This window comes from Schistocerca gregaria, chromosome 2 (genome assembly GCF_023897955.1).
Source record: "Schistocerca gregaria isolate iqSchGreg1 chromosome 2, iqSchGreg1.2, whole genome shotgun sequence".
Classification (NCBI taxonomy): Eukaryota; Metazoa; Arthropoda; class Insecta; order Orthoptera; family Acrididae; genus Schistocerca; species Schistocerca gregaria.
The window spans coordinates 413807323-413826826 of NC_064921.1; the positions used below are offsets into that span (position 1 = coordinate 413807323).

At 42.4% G+C, this 19504-nt stretch overlaps 1 protein-coding gene across 1 annotated transcript in view; it reads right to left on the bottom strand.

Annotated features, from left to right (window-relative positions):
• LOC126323429 (uncharacterized transmembrane protein DDB_G0289901-like) overlaps positions 1-19504 on the bottom strand; it is a 437992-nt gene that overhangs the window by 23023 nt on the left and 395465 nt on the right. Inside the window, exon 7 of the mRNA XM_049994681.1 lies at positions 9347-9530. Coding sequence (XP_049850638.1) covers positions 9347-9530 — 184 coding nt within the window. The remainder of the gene's footprint in view (positions 1-9346; positions 9531-19504) is intronic.

Below are 19504 nucleotides of genomic sequence, written 5' to 3' on the forward strand. Positions count from 1 at the left end.
ACACCCGCACACACGCGACACCTACAACGTGCTGACATGAGGAAAATTTCCAACCGATTTCTCATACGCAAACAGCAGTTGACCGGCGTTTCTTGGTGAAACGTTGTTGTGATGCCTCGTGTAAGGAGGAGAAATGCGTTCCGCCATGTTTCCGACTTTGATAAAGGTCGGATTGTAGCCTATCGCGATTGCGGTTTATCGTATCGCGACATTGCTGCTCGTGTTGGTCGAGATCCAATGACTGTTAGCAGAATATGGAATCGGTGGGTTCAGGAGAGTAATATGGAACGCCGTGCTGGATCCCAAAGCCCGCGTATCACTAGCAGTCGAGATGACAAGCGTCTTGTCCGCATGACTGTAACGGACCGTGCAGCCACGTCTCGATCCCTGAGTTAACAGATGGGGACGTTTGCAAGGCAACAACCATCTGCACGAACAGTTCGACGACGTTTTCAGCAGCATTGACTATCAGCTCGGAGACCACAGCTGCCGGCCGCGGTGGTCTAAGCGGTTCTAGGCGCTCTGTCCGGAACCGCGCTACATCCTGCCTCGGGCATGGATGTGTGTGATGTCCTTAAGTTAGTTAGGTTTAAGTAGTTCTAAGTTCTAGGGAACTGATGACCATAGATGTTAAGTCCCATAGTGCTCAGAGCCATTTTTTAGACCATGGCTGCGGTTACCCTTGACGCTACATCACAGACAGGACCGCCTGCGATGGTGTACTCAACGACGAACCTGGGTGCACGAATGGCAAAACATCATTTTTTCGGATGAATCCAGGTTCTGTTTACAGCATCATGATGGTCGTATCCGTGTTTGGCGACATAGCGGTGAACGCACATTGGAAGCGTGTATTCGTCATCGCCATACTAGCGTATCACCCGGCGTGATGGTATGGAGTGCCATTGGCTACACGTCTCGATCACCTCTTGTTCGCATTGACGGCACTTTGAACAGTGGACGTTACATTTCAGATGTGTTACGACCCGTAGCTCTACCCTTCATTCGATCATTGCCAAACCCTACATTTCAGCAGGATAATGCACTACCGCATGTTGCAGGTCCTGTACGGGCCTTTCTAGATACAGAAAATGTTCGACTGCTGCCCTGGCCAGCACATTCTCCAGATCTCTCACCAATTGGAAACGTGTGGTCAATGGTGGCCGAGCAACTGGCTCGTCACAATACCCCAGTCACTACTCTTGATGAACTGTGGTGTCGTGTTGAAGGTGCATGGACAGCTGTACCTATACACGCCATGCAAGCTCTGTTTGAGTCAATGCCCAGGCGTATCAAGGCCTTTATTACGGCCAGAGGTGTTGTCCTGGGTACTGATTTCTCGGGATATATGTACCCAAATTGCGTAAAACTATAATCACATGTCAGTTCTAGTATAATATATTTGTCGAATGAATACCCGTTTATCATCTGCATTTCTTCTTGGTGCAGCAATTTTAATGGCCAGTAGTGTACAAGCAAAGCAAGAGTTCTTCTTGCACATTCGTTAGTAACATCACAGTATTAAATGATAAATAACTACAGTGAAATAGTTTTCAGATGTACGTCTTTGAAAATAAAAGCAGAGTGATATAGCATGACAGACAGACCTGTAGAATGGGTATATCCGCCTCACAAACGTTGTCTTCCTTGGAACATATTGATTTTTTCGTCGTGAAATGTGTGTTGTGTTTTATGTCTACTTAGAACTTTAATACTGGCAACTATTTATTTACACCTTGTACAAAATAGATACATGTTTCATAATTTTACAGTCATTTAGAGTAGTCAGGAGCATTGTGTATAATACGTTGCCAGCGGTATGGAAGTCATAGGATAACCTTAGCAGCGTCAGTTGTGTTGATAGTTCGAGTGGAGGGGCCTATTGTCTGAAGATTCTAAAGCGAATACCATGAAGTGCTTCCTTCATCTGATTAGTCAATTTGAAGTCACCAGGGCTTAAGTCCGGGGAGTGTGGTGGTTGGCACAGCGCTTCCCATCTCCCGACGACCGAACGAATCACTCACAACTTGCGCCTCGTACACCCGGGCATTCTCCTGCAAAATGATGGGCGGGCCCCACAGAAAGTGCCGCCGCTTTTTTTCTCTTAGTTGGGTGCGGGCTGTGTTCCAGAAATAATCAGCTTAGAGCAAGAATCGGCGACACTTTCTGTAGGACCCACCAAATATTTTGCAGGACAATGCTCGGGCGTATACTGTGCAAGTTGCGACTGTTTTGTTCGATCGATGGTGCTGGGTAGTGCTGCATTACCCACCACACTCCGCAGACTTAAGAGCTTGTGACTTCAGTTTAACTCCCAAATTGAAGGAAGCACTTTATGGCATTCCCTTCAGAATTGTTACAGAGATTCGTCGGGTAGTAGACCGCTCCACTCGAGACAACTGCCGCTGCTTAAGGGTGTCCACACTGGCAGCCGGTTATACACATCGCTGGTTACTACTATTAAGAACAGTAAAACTTTGAAACATGTATCTTTCTTGTAAAAGTTGTAAACTAATCACTGCCAGTGTTACAGTTACAGTCCTCGTATATGGCCTTGATGTGTGTCTGTATAACTCGACAAAGCACGGTTGGCGATTTTTCTCTGCCCGGGAACTGGGTGTTTGTGTTGTCCTCATCATTACATCATCATTCATGAAATTGGCTAGACTGGACTGTGTACGGAATGGGAATGTGTATTGGCGCTGATGACCGAGCAGCTGAGCGCACCACAAAACCAAACATCATCATCATCGACGAAGCAAACGGTGTTCCAACATGACGTGCTAACGGGTCTCATTAGTCGAACCACAGCAAGCTACCCCCAGACGCTGAAGGGGAAGAAGATCCACATAACTGGAGAAATAACTAACATGTACAATTGAAGGCATGTTCCGTATCTCTTTCGTAATATCAGTGTGCTCATAGTAGTTGAAATGTCCTCTTAAAAACTTGTGGTAATCCTGCCAACTTTCAAACGAAACTGTGTTAGATTCTTTTGAATTCTGTGGTTGCGTACACAAATCATTGATCAGAGATGTTTGCAAATCTGCCTTTTCTGCCAAGTTGGCAATAGCAAGGTAGCGGTAAAATCACGCGAGGCGGGAACTACAGGAGGAGCGAGTGGCTTCGCGAGCTGTTAAAGGGACTTCATCTTGGGTGGCATCGGTGGCTGATGCAGGTGCAGCTAGTCTGCACAGGGTAACACTTTGGTCCCGTGTGAGGAACTGGTGTATCTTCTCCATAAAGAGTTATGCGTGGCAGTTACTTTTTAAGGTAGCGTAGAAGTGTTTTGTTTATGTGTTTCATATACATTCCAATTTAATTACGCAATTTTTTTAACCATGTGGCTGTAGGCCAGCCATGTACCAGTATATCTTTATAAAATGTTTTTATTCATTACATAAAACTTCACTGGAGTATTTTGCTTAGTGATTTCTGGTTGTATAAGATTTAATGAAAAGAATTTTTGTCGCTTTTCGTGGTGTATTGAACCATAGGGTCGCAGCTCCTTTGGACTATATCAGGATACGAATGCAGGATTCTTAACGCTTACCTATGCAGTACATTCTGTTTCGCATGCTTCCCTATTTTTCAGTGGCAAACAAATATGTTAGTTATTCCACTTGATTAAGATATGCGGCCGACTATCAAATATAATTTTTCTGTCCACTTCTTAAATGTATGTTCTGTTGTTGTAGAAGGTGCTGTGTTCTCTCCGCCTATATTTTTACTACCGATAGCCAGTTTGCTTTCGTCTGAAGAATATCTTGTCATTGGATTGATGTTTCGGGTATACCGCATCGAAGTTTCAGGTATTGGATAGACAGGGTCAACGTTAATGAAACAGAAACTGTTGGGACGGATTCCGGACAGGAAATGGAGGAAAAAAGGAAATAAGAACTTGTGTCCGGAAGTGCGTGGTTGCCATAAAGCAGATAAAGGCATGTTCTGTATACACAGGCAGTAAATCAGCCGCTTTCTATTTTTATTGTAAACTATGAATGAACTGTCAACTTTTAAGTTTCTTGTTATATTAAGTCGCAAGTTTGTTGTGGCTCCTCCTGTTTTTAACCTTTTAAAGAAATTGGAGCATTGTACTTCATTCATACTGCGCTCTGCAAACTGCTTCCAGACCACCGATGGTGCCATTCTGTAACAAAACTGATGTCCGACGATGATAGTGGTAAACTACCAAACAGAACAAATGGGGAAAGTCTTGCACACTGCACATACATGCGCACCATGTACTGTAATAGGTCATGCCTTATGGTAACAGGAACATTATGGTCTCAACAGTGCTGTACCAATTCTTATGCCACGAGTTTGTTGCTCGTTTCTATTGGCATTGTTATTAAAACAGCACTGATCGATTTTCTTTATCTTCTGTATTAACACAATATTTCAAAGCAATGCAAATTTTACGTATAAAAGGTACAATTTCTTTAAAAGTTTATTTTAAAACGAAAATTTTAGTATTGCTGCTATGGCTAACTGATATTTCGGTATTTTACCCGGTTAACAGAAAAGATAAAAATACCTGTTATAACCGAGAAAAAATTCCCCGTTATTCGGAAGTAAAATACAGATATCAGTTTTAACTGGTCGTTTTTTCCCATCGTTATAAATAACGCCGTTTGTTGTACAGATTCAGAAATACAGAGGAGATAATAACAACCTAATAAGAAGGCCAGAGCAAGGTAGGGGGAAAAACCATTTTTAACAGGATGTGCTCCAATTTATTGCCTCCAACATCTGTCGAAGTTGATGTAGTCAAAGAAAAATGGTTGTTACACCCTCTCGAAAATTCCTGGCATGTTGTGAATGGTTGTCGTAGCATCGAAAATTCTTGCGACCAGCTCCTCACGGCTGTTGATTTCCTTGAGTTCACCACTGATTGGCTGACGTTTCGTGTCTGGTACCTTTCCGACGCACGATAATTGGGCAGATGTTCAATTCAACGTCCTCTACCCAGCTCTGACATTATTATCACGTTGTTGTTCTTCACACTGTAGAGTTATTCACCCTCTCCCCTTTCATGAGATGACAGAAAGGTTTTGGAATGTAAACTATGCCACTAGCGTACTGTTTGGTGACTGGGAGATGTGCACTATCACCTCCCATCCTTTTGCTGGTTGGTGATGAAAACTTTTGCCGCGAAGAATCGGAGCAGTTACGTCTGTAAAATGAAACGACCACTTTCTACCTCCACATCGACATGATTACTCTGTAAATCACATTTAAGTGTTTGGTAGAGGGTTCATAGAATCAATGTCAGACTATTTTCCTCCTTTGCACTCTCGCGTGGCACAGGGGAAAAATGAATGCTTAAATCTTTCCGAACGAGCTCCGTTTTCTCTCATTTTATCATGATGTTTAACAAAATAGTTGTAGTTTGGCATTCGGAGAAGAAAACTGGTGATCGAAATTTCGTGGAAAGATCTCGCTGTAACTAGAGTCTTTCTTTCAATGGTTACTACAGCAAGTTACTTGTCATATCCGTGACACTCTCGCCGGTGTTTCGTGATAACATGAAACGAGCTGCCTTTCATGGATATTTTTCGATTTTTTGCGTCAGTATTATGTGATAAATATGCCATACTGTGCTGCAGTGCTCCAGAAAAAGACGAGCATGTGTAGTGTCGACAGTCAATTTAGTAAATTTGTTACACCTTCTAAGTGTTCCGTCTATAAAACACAGTTTTTGATGTGAAACACACACTTTTTACTGTCCAGGCCTAAGTCCCACTTTCCGCACAACATACGCTGAAGAGGCAAAGAAGCTGGTACACCTGCCTAATACCGTGTAGGGCCCCCGGGAGCACGCAAAAACGCCGCAACACAACGTCGCATGCACTCGACTAATGTCTAAAGTAGTGCTGGAGGGAAATGACACCATGAATTCTGCAGGACTGTCCATAAATTCGTAAGAGTACGAGGTGGTGGAAATCTCTTCTGAACAGCACGTTTCTAGACATATCACATAAGCTCAATAATTTTCATGTCTGGGAAGTCTGATGGCCAGCGGAAGAGTTTAAACGCAGAAGAGAGTTCCTGGTGCCACTCTGTAGCAATTCTGGACGTGTGAGATGTCGCATTGTCCTGCTAGAATCGCCCAATCCGTCGGAATGCACAGTGGACATTAATGGACGCAGGTGATCAGATATGATACTTATGTACGTGTCACCTGTCAGAGTCGTATATAGACGTATCATGGGTCGCATGTCATTCCAACTGCATTACAGAGCCTCCACCAGTTTCAATAGTCCCCTGTTGACATGAAGGGTCCGTGAGGTTGAATCCATACCCGTACACTTCCATCCGCTCGATGCTATTTGAAACGAGACTCGTCCGACTAGACAACATGTTTGCATCCAATGTCGGTGTTGGAGGGCGCAGGCTAGGCGTAAAGCTTTGTGACGTGGTAGTCATCAAGGGTACACTAGTAGGCCTTCGGCTCCAGAGCCCATATCCATGTTGTTCCATTGAATAGTTAAAACTCTGACACTTGTTGGTGGCCCAGCATTGAAATATGCAGCAATCTGTGGAAGGGTTGCACTTTTGTCACATTGCACGATTCTCTTCAGTCGTCGTTGGTCTCGTTCTTGCATGATCTTTTTCCGACCGCAGCGATGTCGGAGATTTTATGTGTTACTGGATTCCTGATATTCACGGTACACTCGTGAAATGGTCGTACGGGTAAATCAGCTACTTCGGGGATGCTGTGTCCCATCGCTCGTGCGCCGACTATAATACCACGTTGAAACTCACTTAAATATTGATAATCTGTCATTGTAGGAACAGTAACCGATCTAACAACTGCGCCAGACTCTTGTTGTCTTATATAGGCGTTGCCGACCGCAGCGCCGTATTCTGCCTGTTTACATATCTCTGCATTTGAATACCCATATCTATACCAGTTTTTTTGGGGCTACATCATAGATATCCTATGTAAATCATATAGTTATTAGTTTTGATCTTCTCACGACTTTACTAAACGGTAAAACACATCATCTGCAAAATAATCTAAGAGGGCTTCACATATTGTCTCCTAAATCATTCATATACGTTAAGCACTGCAGAGGGCCTACAAACCCTTCCTTGAGGAGCGACAGGTATAACTTCCACTTCAATCGGTGACTTTCTGTGAGTTACTACGAATTGCGACCCTTTTGACAGGAAATTTCGAATCCAACCGCACAGCTGGACGATATTCTATGGGCACGCAATTTGATTAGCAGTCACTTATGACGATCGATGTCAAAAGCATTCTGGAAATATAGAAATATGGTCTCAATTTGCAACGCAGTCGATAAAATTCATCACATTACGGGAATAAAGATGATGATGATGATGATATTTTGTGAGGCGCTCAACAACGTGGTCAACAAAGCCCGTACAAGTTCCAAAACTTGCCATTTACATTCTCGGCGCTTCGCGTATGATGATAAGATGATGACAACACAAACATCCAGTCCCTAGGCGGAGATAATAAAGAGCCAAGACTGGTATTTTCTGAATGTTCCAATAGAACGTTTATACTGAGATGACAAATGTTGTGGGATACCTACTAATTTCGTGTCTGACTTCCTTTTGTCTGGCGTAGTGCATTAACTCGAGGTGGTCATGGACTCAACAACACATTGGAAATTCCATGAAGAAATAATGAGCCGCTATAGCCGTATATAATTGCGTAAGTGTTGCAGGTGGAGGATTTTGTGCATGAACTGACCTGTTAGTTATGACCCATGAATGTTCAATAAGGCTCATGTCGGACAAACTTAGTGGCCAAATCATTCACTCGAATTGTCCAGAATGTTCTTCAAATCAACTGCGAAGAGCTGTGCCCCGGTGGCATGGGCCATTGTCGTCCATCAAAAAATATCATCGTTGTTTGGCTGCATATGGTGTCGAAGTAGCGAAACAGAATCATTTTCAGTCGACGATCGGTTCAGATGGATTAAAGGACCTAATCAGTTCCTTGTAAACACAGCCTAAAGCATTATGGAGCCATCACCAGCTTGCCCATTCTCTTGTTGACAACTGGAGTCCATGATTTCGTGGGTTCTGCGCCACACTCGAAGCTTACCACAAGCTCTTACAAACAGAAATCGGGACTCATCTGATCAGATCACGGTTTTCCACTCGTCTAGAGTCGAACCGATACGGTCACGAGCCCAGGAGATGCGCTGCAGGCGATGTCGTGATATTAGCAAAGACACACGCGTCGGCCGTCTGCTACCGTAACCCATTAACGCCAACGTTTGTCGTACATCCTACATTGATTTCTGCAGTTATTTCACGCAGTGCTGCTTGTCTGCTAGCACTGGCAACTTCGCTGCTACCGGTCGTTAAGTGAAGGCTGTCGACCACTGCGTTATCCATTTTGAGAGATAATGTCGCGTATTTGATATTCCTTGATATTCCTGCGCACACTCTTGACACTGTGGATCTAGAAATATTGAATTCCCTAACGATTTTCAAAGTGGAATTACCATTCAGCGTTCAGTCTGGTAGTTCCCGATGTGTGACCATAATACGTCGAAAACCTTTTCACATGAATCTCCTGACTGGAAATGACAGCCCCGCCAATGCACTGCCCATTTATACCTTATGTACGCGTTACTACCGCCATCTATATATGAGCATATCGCTATCCCATGACTTTCTACATCTACATTTATACTCCGCAAGCCACCCAACGGTGTGTGGCCGAGGGCACTTTACGTGCCACTGTCATTACCTCTCTTTCCGGTTCCAGTCGCGTATGGTTCGAGGGAAGAACGACTGCCGGAAAGCCTCCGTGCGCTCTCGAATCTCTCTAACTTTACGTTCGCGATCTCCTGGGGAGGTATACGTAGGGGGAAGCAATATATTCGATACCTCATCCAGAAACGCACCCTCTCGAAACCTGGCAACAAGCTACATCGCGATGCAGAGCGCCTCTCTTGCCGAGTCTGCCACTTGAGTTTGTTAAGCATCTCCGTAACGCTATCACACTTACCAAATAACCCTGTGACGAAACGCGCCACTCTTCTTTGGATCTTCTCTATCTCCTCCGTCAACCCGACCTAGTACGGATCCCACACTGATGAGCAATACTCGAGTATAGGTCGAACGAGTGTTTTGTAAGCCACCTCCTCTGTTGATGGACTACATTTTCTAAGTACTCTCCCAATGAATCTCAACCTAGTACCCGCCTTACCAACAATTAATTTTTTGACTTCGTGACTTTAGTCACCTCAGTGTACTTCGGATCGCGCAAAACAAAGTCACGTCAGACACCCTTTGTTTTTTTTTTTTTTTTTTGCCGCTGGAAGAAGCTCGCCTCCAGTCCTGCTAGACGCACCTTGCGGGTGTCCGACGGCGGTGGAGCTGTCCTGCCCCGGCTGCGCCTCTGCGTCCTCCGCGGCTCCGGGCTGGGTGTCGGGTTGCGGCTGCGGCTGTGGCTGACCCTGCGGTTCGCCCCCAGCGGCCACCTCGTTGCCTTCCTGCAACTCTGGTGCTCCTTGTTCCCCGTCGCCGCCTCCTCCCTGCGAACAACAAATTTCCTTATGAGTCGCAATGAAATACAAGTTTTCTGGTCATAAGGCAGTTGCAACTACATGACCCAACAAACAGTTTTCCGAGAGATTTCCATAATTTATTTACACAGTCTCCCAGTAAGTACAGCTGTGAAAATATGTAATCCAATACGAGTCCGTCCATTGTACGTAGTAATTCTACATTGAAAAAGTTGTGGTTTTATTTTTTGTAAATGTCACTCCAACTGTGAGTAAGATATATAATGTTAATTCTTTTTTATATAATGTACTACATTATTAGTAAAATACTCAACATAATTTAACTACCCAGTCACTACTGTACCTTTTTAAATACCCATAGTAGCACTCAACATGCATGTCCTAGGCAATTTCACTTTTTAATCATACAGAAGTTTAATTAGAAATACAATAGTTCCGCAGTCTAACATACACAGTCACGACACTCACTGGTAAGCAACTTGTTAAGGTAACGTGCCCTAATATCGTACCTGCTCGTACTTTCGTCCCCCTAGGATTTAGCAGTTTCCGTAGTTGGTAAGAATTTTTTAACTGTGCATGCATGCGTGACCTTAGTTCACATGTTTGTGCAGCACGTTCAGCTTACGAACAAATTCATGTTTTTAAGCTGAAGTAAGTTATTGCAGCAGTCATATTAACTGCCTGGTATTTCTAGTCTGATTAGTGGTTTGTGCTCAAATATCGGGTTTTCTTTAGTCGTATATTGTAGTTTCTGGTATATAATCGCTATTTTCAACAGGTTGCCCTATGTTGTCCAAGCAACTATTAGTAAATCCCCGGGATTTTCGTCCCCCTTGCAATTTCTGTTTTCGTCCCGGGGACGAAATTTGGAACCGGTGTTAAAATTCATTTTATTTGGTATTTACACGATTATTTTACTTTTTCCTATTGAAAAAGTGAAGCGGAGAGAAATGGATTCGTTACTTAAAATGCTTGGTTTTTTTTACCTTCATTTACCCATGTACAAAAATTCATGTGTGGCACATATTTAGAAGGCTGAAAATAAGCTGAAAACATTGTTCATTCAGGCCTCCAAATAATTTATAATGGTGGAAGTGTTTGGCAAAGTTATAATTGAAAAATAAATTTAAATTAATTGTATTTTCGAAAAGTTTTATGGAGGGCGAAATTGCGAACACATTTCGTATTTTTGTTTCTGCCGGGCTAAAGTCTATGTTAAATACATCTTTAGTATGTAATAAGAATTTCATTATAATTTGCCTACGAATGGAGAATAAATTCAGGAATACATATACCAATTAGCAGCCCGTTCCATAACTTCGGAGCGCTAGTACAGGTCCTAACCTGCCCTACCTTACCGTCCTGCCTACAAGAAAATTAAAGAGACCTTTGGAGAGAAGAGAACCACTTGTATGAATATCAAGTGCTCAGATGGAAACCCAGTTCTAAGCAAAGAAGGGAAGGCGGAAAGGTGGAAGGAGTATATAGAGGGTTTATACATGGGAGATGTACTTGAGGACAATATTATGGAAATGGAAGATGATGTAGATGAAGGCGAAATGGGAGATAAGATACTGCGTGTAGAGTTTGACCGGGCACTGAAAGACCTGAGTCGAAACAAGGCCCCGGGAGTAGACAACATTCCATTAGAGCTACTGACGGCCTTGGGAGAGCCAGTCATGACAAAACTCTACCTTCTGGTGAGTAAGATGTATGAGACAGGCGAAATACCCTCAGACTTCAGGAAGAATATAATAATTCCAATCCCAAAGAAAGCAGGTGTTGACAGATGTGAAAATTACCGAACTATCAGTTTAATAAGTCACAGCTGCAAAATACTAACGCGAATTCTTTACAGACGAATGGAAAAACTGGTAGAAACGGACCTTGGGGAAGATCAGTTTCGATTCCGTAGAAATGTTGGAACACGTGAGGCAATACTAACCTTACGACTTATCTTAGAAGAAAGACTAAGAAAAGGTAAACCTACGTTTCTAGCATTTGTAGATTTAGAGAAAGCTTTTGACAATGTTAACTGGACTACTCTCTTTTAAATTCTGAAGGTGGCAGGGGTAAAATACAGGGAGCGTAAGGCTATTTACAATTTGTACAGAAACCATATGGCAGTTATAAGAGTGGAGGGGCATGAAAGGGAAGCAGTGGTTGGGAAGTGAGTGAGACAGGGTTGTATCCTCTCCCCGATGTTATTCAATCTGTGTGTTGAACAAGCAGTAAAGGAAACAAAAGAAAAATTCGGAGTAGGTATTAAAATTCATGGAGAAGAAATAAAAACTTTGAGGTTCGCCGATGACATTGTAATTCTGTCAGAGACAGCAAAAGACTTGAAAGAGCAGTTGAACGGAATGGACAGTGTCTTGAAAGGAAGATATAAGATGAACATCAACAAAAGCAAAACGAGGATAATGGAATGCAGTCAAATTAAATCGGGTGATGCTGAGGGAATTAGATTAGGAAATGAGACACTTAAAGTAGTAAAGGAGTTTTTCTATTTAGGGAGTAAAATAACTGATGATGGTCGAAGTAGAAAGGATATAAAATGTAGACTGGCAATGGCAAGGAAATCGTTTCTGAAGAAGAGAAATTTGTTAACATCGAGTGTAGATTTAAGTGTCAGAAGTCGTTTCTTAAAGTATTTGTATGGAGTGTAGCCTTGTATGGCCTTGACCAGAAGAAGGGATCGGTTGGTAGGACATGTTTTGAGGCATCAAGGGATCACCAATTTTGCATTGGAGGGCAGCGTGGAGGGTAAAAATCATAGAGGGAGGCCAAGAGATGAATACACTAAGCAGATTCAGAAGGATGTAGGTTGCAGTAGGTACTGGGAGATGAAGAAGCTTGCACAGGATAGAGTAGCATGGAGAGCTGCATCAAATCAGTCTCAGGACTGAAGACCACAACAACAACACCTTACCGTCTGACAGATGGAACAACACTGCTGCTCCTAGCGGCGAGGATGCAGCCGTAAGACTAACGTTTGTTTTTAACTATTTGTCTGCTTAATTAGCTATTTACCTGCATAATTAACAAAATAGTTATTATAGTTTTGCGTTCTAAGCGTTAGTAAACTATCGAGAGATGTGAATTATCGTGAAACACGTGTAGAAACAGCCCAATGCTTCCAATTTAGTGCCAAAAGCTACAACTTATTCATGAATAAATACTTTTTAATACGTGAATAATTGCAGCATATACTGCTGAAATCAAGATAAAATAAACTTCCGTTTATATTTTTGTAGTTGTCTGTTCTTATTATGATAGTACTTTCGTTGACATCTAAGAATTTTTTGTGGAGTCTAATGATTCGCATATTATTACACTTCACTCGCCTTTCCATTGGAGGAATATTTCCGTTAATTTCATTGTTTTTGCTGCAAAGATGTGTTGAAGATTCTTGCCGTTTGTGGCTCTAATCTAATAAAAATAGTGGAATTGGCTTCTTCATTGTTGGGAAACTGTCTTATTACTTTTGACGTTTTATTGCCAAGTCTTCCTAGCTTTTCCTTCAGCCACAGTTATGGTAGCTTACTTGGTACCTCACATAATGTAGGTATTGCATTCCATACACGTTCCCCGCATTCTAGATTCACTGAATTGGCTGGAAGTTCAGTGAACAAAACTTCATACTGTTGAGTAGATATACGAAGTCTTTTTGCAAAAGGTCAGGTCTTCTCCTGATTACTAATTTTTTGTTCTTAAAAGACAATGTCCAGATTGACTCACTCTTTCATTTCCCAGACCAAACCACTAAAGAGAGAAACTCGAAATATAAGGAAGGTGTTGATCTTACACTGTATGCGTCGTTTAAGGAGAGATTTTATGAAATTAGATACCTAAGAGGCTGAAATAGCACAAGGAATTTTTTTCGAAAATATGCCGCTATTAAGACAATTTTGAAGTTGATCAACGAAAATTGGTATTTGGTTTCTCGGTCACAAATAAAGAAATTTTGGAAATTTAACCCCTATGGGCGTGAAATAGTGGGCGAAATGTTTTTTTTTTTTTTTGAAAATATATTATTAACAAAGAACTACTAAAGTATAAAAATTGATATTTGACTTCTCGGTTAGAAATAAAAAAAATACGTGTTTCATTACCCTAGGAAATTCAGTCCCTAAAGGATGAAATGTTCTATGAAAATATGTCATTATGAAAGCATTTTTGAATTTAAGTCTATTAAAATTTTTGTTTGGCTTCTCTGTTAGAAGTAAAAAAATACGAATTTCACTGGTTTTAGAAATTCAAACCCTAAGTGGGTGAAAAAGAGGGTGACATTCTGCATGAAAGTGTTTCATTGTTAGAGCAATTTTAAAGTTAAATCTTTGAAAATTGGTATTTGGCTTCCTGGCTGGAAATGAGGGTGGAATAGCGCCAGACTGATTCGCTGGCTCATCATTGCCTAGTCCAAGCCGTTAAGGATAGAAACTTGAAATTTTTACAGGTTGTTGATCTTATATTGTAGTCATCGTTTGAGACGGGGTGGTTAGAAAATTCGACACCTAAGGCAGTTAAACGGGGAATGAACCTTTTTTAAAAAATATGTCGCTATTAAGACAAGTTTGAAGCTAGGGCTACGAAAATTGGTGTTTGGTTTATCTGACAGAAATAAAGAAGTATGCGTTTTAGAATTTTTGAATATTCAACCACTAAGGGGATAAAATACTCGATGTTGTTGAAAGTTTTTTGAAAATAAATCGTTATTAAAGAACTACGAAAACATTTTTAAAGCTACATATATGAAACCTGGTATCTGACTTCTCGGTCATAAGTGTTCCACACTTTGTGGAAATTCAGCCCCTAAGGGGTGAAATAGGGGACGAAAATTTTTAAGAAAATATTTCGTCATATTAAAACAGTTTTAAACTAAATCTAGAAAAATTGGAATTTCACTTCCCGGTTAGCTATGAAGATATATGTGTTGGGGAACGGAAGTTTCTACCGAAATGTTACCACAGGAAAGCAAAAGGCATGATTAGCAATAACCTTGGACTCCAAATGTTAGATCGCTTTTCGATGAGAAGTGCATTCGGAAGAGGCCATGCTTCCATGACCTTAATTAGCGTGAGTACTTTAGGAGGTGTAGCAATTAGTGCTTGGAGCACTGCTGACGCAGAGTACAAAATAACCGAGCAGGAGGGTCGCGACTGTATGTGTTAGACTGGGATAGTACTTTCAGAACCTGTGCGTAAAATATGTCTTTGTCCATAGATATAATACTCCGATGTACACAAAGGCGTCAGTCAGCAGCATGGCAGATACTGCGTAAGTCACAAGAAGAAAAGTACGATACTGCAGTGCCTATGTTATTCTGATGACAGTGCACTGCGGCGACCACAGCTGTTATGAAACACATCAGGTGAATTGGCAATTGCGAATAATGACTACCCTCAGCTGCGGAATGTAAGGACGACAATGAAAATTTGTGCCGGACCGTCATTCGGACAAGGATTTCCCGCTTAACTGAAACGGTTGCCTTACCAATGCTGTTTTTTTTTTGGTCTCAATTTCTTCTATATTGTTCATTGAATTTATTCGGGGCGGATGTCCGATGACACCCGTTTAGTTTCTTCGTTGATCCATTCACCGAACACGCTGAGCTACCGTCCCGGCAACCATTTGGCTATCCGTGAACGAGTCACGGCTAGACCCAAACTTCCATATGTCGTCAACCATACGTCTACGATCTGTACTCGCACATTCATTATGTGTTTTCCCGTACAGATCAGACGTTATGCTTGAAAGTCGCATGCTAGGTATCTTCACCAACAACGGATGAATTCCTACAGGTGACCGTCAAAAACAAATAATTTTATGTCGGCACGTTCGTTTGAGGGAAACGATCACAGCTGCATGAAAACGCCATATAAACAAATCTATGCTGCATTCTTCACTTAACACTAATACACATCGCATACAGTATCAACAAATCAGAAACAAATTTAATTGGTATGAATGCTCTCTGAGAACCAGGCAGAAGTCTTCTCTCTTTTCGATTGTATTTGTTTACTGTTTATAATGTTCTCGTCAAATTCAGAGCTAAACTTTACTTTCAATGACTACATCTCGGATTACATCTGACATCAACTACAGTATGACACATTCCTAATTTTTTAATTAGAATCGATAAAAAACCACACTACTTACAACCAAACTGTCGATTGTCGGGAAGTGCGATTGAAACGGTCTGTCATTAAAAACTGTACCTCTGGGAATTGTGATGTATATTTTGCCGACGTTTATGATATGAAAAATAATTAAATATCAAGCGTACACTGGTGACTTACTGACTGGATTGTGTGACAGGCATTCGGTAGCCTAGCTATTTTCAAACAAGTTCGCCGATCCTTGCTCCATCTATGCCATTAGTATAATCACATATTGCTAATATTACGAGCAGTTAGTGTAAAGTCTGCTGCTTTATTATCTGCTCCCTCAATTATGTAACTCACATGTTGAAAGCTTACTGATTTTCTGTAGTCTGTAGGTCATAAGATTGTAAAGTCAATTTTCTTTCCTTATATGCTCGCGAGAGGCTATTTTCGTCACTTGAACAGTATAGAAGAATACCAGAGTTTGCTAAGTATGGCGTGGTTTTACACTAATGACCATTAAAATTGCTACTCCAAGAAGAAATGCAGATGATAAACGGATATTCATTGGACAAATATATTATACTAGAATTGACATGTGATTACATTTTCACGCAGTTAGGGTGCATAGATCGTGAGAAATCAGTACCCAGAACAACCACCTCTGGCCGTAATAACGGCCTTGATATGCCTCGGCATTGAGTCAAACAGAGCTCGGATGGCGTGTACAGGTACAGCTGCCCATGCAGCTTCAACACGATACCACACTTCATCAAGAGTAGTGACTGGCGTATTGTGACGAGCCAGTTGCTCGGCCACCATTGACCAGACGTTTTCAAATGGTGAGAGATCTGGAGAATGTGCTGGCCAGGGCAACAGTCGAACATTTTCTGTATCCAGAAAGGCCCGTGTACAGGACTTGCAACATGCGGTCGTGCATTGGCTCTGAGCACTATGAGACTTAACATCTATGGTCATCAGTCCCCTAGAACTTAGAACTACTTAAACCTAACTAACCTAAGGACATCACACAACACCCAGTCATCACGAGGCAGAGAAAATCCGTGACCCCGCCGGGAATCGAACCCGGGAACCCGTGCGCGGGAAGCGGTCGTGCATTATCCTGCTGAAATGTAGGGTTTCGCAGGGATCGAATGAAAGGTAGAGCTACGGGTCGTAACACATCTGAAATGTAACATTCACTGTTCAAAGTGCCGTCAATGAGAATAAGAGGTGACCGAGATGGGTAACCAATAGCACCGCATACCATCACACCGGGTGATACGCCAGTATGGCGATGAGGAATAAACGCTTCCAATGTGCGTTCTCCGCGATGTCGCCAAACACGGATACGACCATCATGATGCTGTAAACAGAACCTGGATTCATCCAAAAAAATGACGTTTTGCCATTCGTGCACCCAGTTTCGTCGTTGAATACACCATCGCAGGCGCTCCTGTCTGTGATGCAGCGTCAAGGGTAACCGCAGCCATGGTGTCCGAGTTGACAGTCCATGTTGCTGCAAAACGTCGTCGAACTGTTCGTGCAGATGGTTGTTGCCTTGCAAACGTCCCCATCTGTTGACTCAGTGATCGAGACGTGGCTTCACGATCCGTTACAGTCATGCGGATAAGATGGCTGTCGTCTCGACTGCTATTAATACGAGGCCGTTGGGATCCATCACGGCGTTCCGTATTACCCTCCTGAACCCACCGATTCCATATTCTGCTAACAGTCATTGGATCTCGACGAACGCGAGCAGCAATGTCGCGATACGATAAACCGCAATCGCGATAGGCTACTTACACGAGGCATCACAACAACGTTTCACCAGGCAACGCCAGTCACCTGCTGTTTGTGTATGACAAATCGGTTGGAAACTTTCCTCATGTCAGGATGTTGTAGGTGTCGCCACCGGTGACAACCTTGTGTGAATGCTCTGAAAAGCTAATCATTTGCATATCACAGCATCTTCTTCCCGTCGGTTAAGTTTCGCGTCTGTAGCACGTCATCTTCGTGGTGTAGCAAATTTTAATGGCCAGTAGTGTAATTAAACATTAGCTACTTGGAAAGCACCCATGAATACGAGTGATCGCATGATAATGAAACATGATGGAAAGAACTGTAAGGACACGGGGATGAGCAATAACGAATAAACCATTGAAAGAAACTTATTTTGATTTCCACGTGAGATGTAACCCTTGTTAACTGCGTACCATCTTCAGGTTCCAGGTTACAAACGTTGCTCAGTGTGACTACCATGTGTATCCACGACACCTTGGAATTGCACAAGAGATACCATTTTACAGCTGATATTCTTCACGGGTTTGCAGCCGGATCATTTCGTCCTCCAGACACAATATTTCGGCGGACCAGCTGGCCGCCATCCTCAGGTGAGTTAATGCTGGTGCACTGCCTCGCCGGAACTGAGTTCCAGCCACAACGACGGAAACCTTTATACACCACAAACCGTTCACCGCGCGTGCGCGAGAAGATAGCGCCTCCTGGCGGTAAGAAGACACGCAGCGCGCCGGTGGAGAAAGACGGCGGAAACGATAAATCGCATCAGGAAGGATCCAAAGATCGAAAAGAAGAACGTTTTTGTTTAATGTCCGACAACATCGGATTCCATATTTTGCTTAGAGGAAAACCTCTATCCCTGTTAATAATATTGCTTGCTAATCTGATTTCAATAGATTCTTTAAGAATACATTCCCAATAGCGAGAAGCAGGAGAGATCAATTGTGTCCTGTCGTACATCATTCTATGTCCCTCGTTAAGGCAATGTTCCGCCACTGCAGATTTCTCGGGCTGGAGCAACCGAGTGTGCCGATGATGTTCCACACACCGGTCCTTAATCGTTCGAATAGTCTGACCAATGTACTTCTTTCCACAGTGACACGGGATTTCATATACACCGGGTTTCCTCAGACCCAAATTATCCTTAACTGAGCCGAGAAGGGCTCTAGTCTTGGCCACCGGCGTAAAAACACTTTTAATATCATATCTCCTTAGAATTCTTGAAATTTTAGATGATATACTTCCCGCAAAGGGTAAATAAGCAACAGCTACAAAAGTATCCTCTATAGGCTCGCGTGACGGACCAAACTGAAGAGCACGGCATATTTGTTGTTCCGTATATCCATTCTGTTTGAAAACAGTTTTCAAATGGTCAAGTTCTTCTTTCAAATGTTCCTCGTCAGAAATGGCATAAGCTCTTTTTACCAAAGTCCGCAAAACTCCACTACGTTGGTGTGGTGGATGACAGCTGGTCGCATGAAGATAACGGTCAGTATGAGTAGGTTTCCGATACACACTGTGTCCGAAAGTCCCATCGTTCTTTCTTTCAACCAAAACATCAAGAAATGGAAGTTTGCCATCACTTTCAATTTCCATGGTAAACTGAATGCTCGGATGTAGACAATTAAAGTGATCCAAAAAACGATTCAAGGCATCAATTCCATGCGGCCAAACCATAAAAATGTCATCAACATATCTAAAAAAACACTTAGGTTTAAGAAACGAAGTTTTGAGTGCCATGTCCTCAAAGTCTTCCATAAAAAGGTTAGCGACTATGGGGGAGAGGGGACTCCCCATAGCCACTCCGTCAGTTTGCTCAAAATATACATCATTAAAAAGGAAATACGTCGAAGTCAACACATGACGACATAACTTGGTGGTTTCTTCATCTAATTTCTCACTGATTAGTGACAGGGACTCTTCAAGAGGGACCCGAGTAAAAAGAGAAATAACATCAAAGCTGACAAGCAAGTCAGAAGGACCAGAGTATAATGATTTTAATCGTCGAATGAAGTCAGACGAATTAGATATGTGATGTTCACATTTTCCCACATATGGCCTGAGGACCGAAGCTAA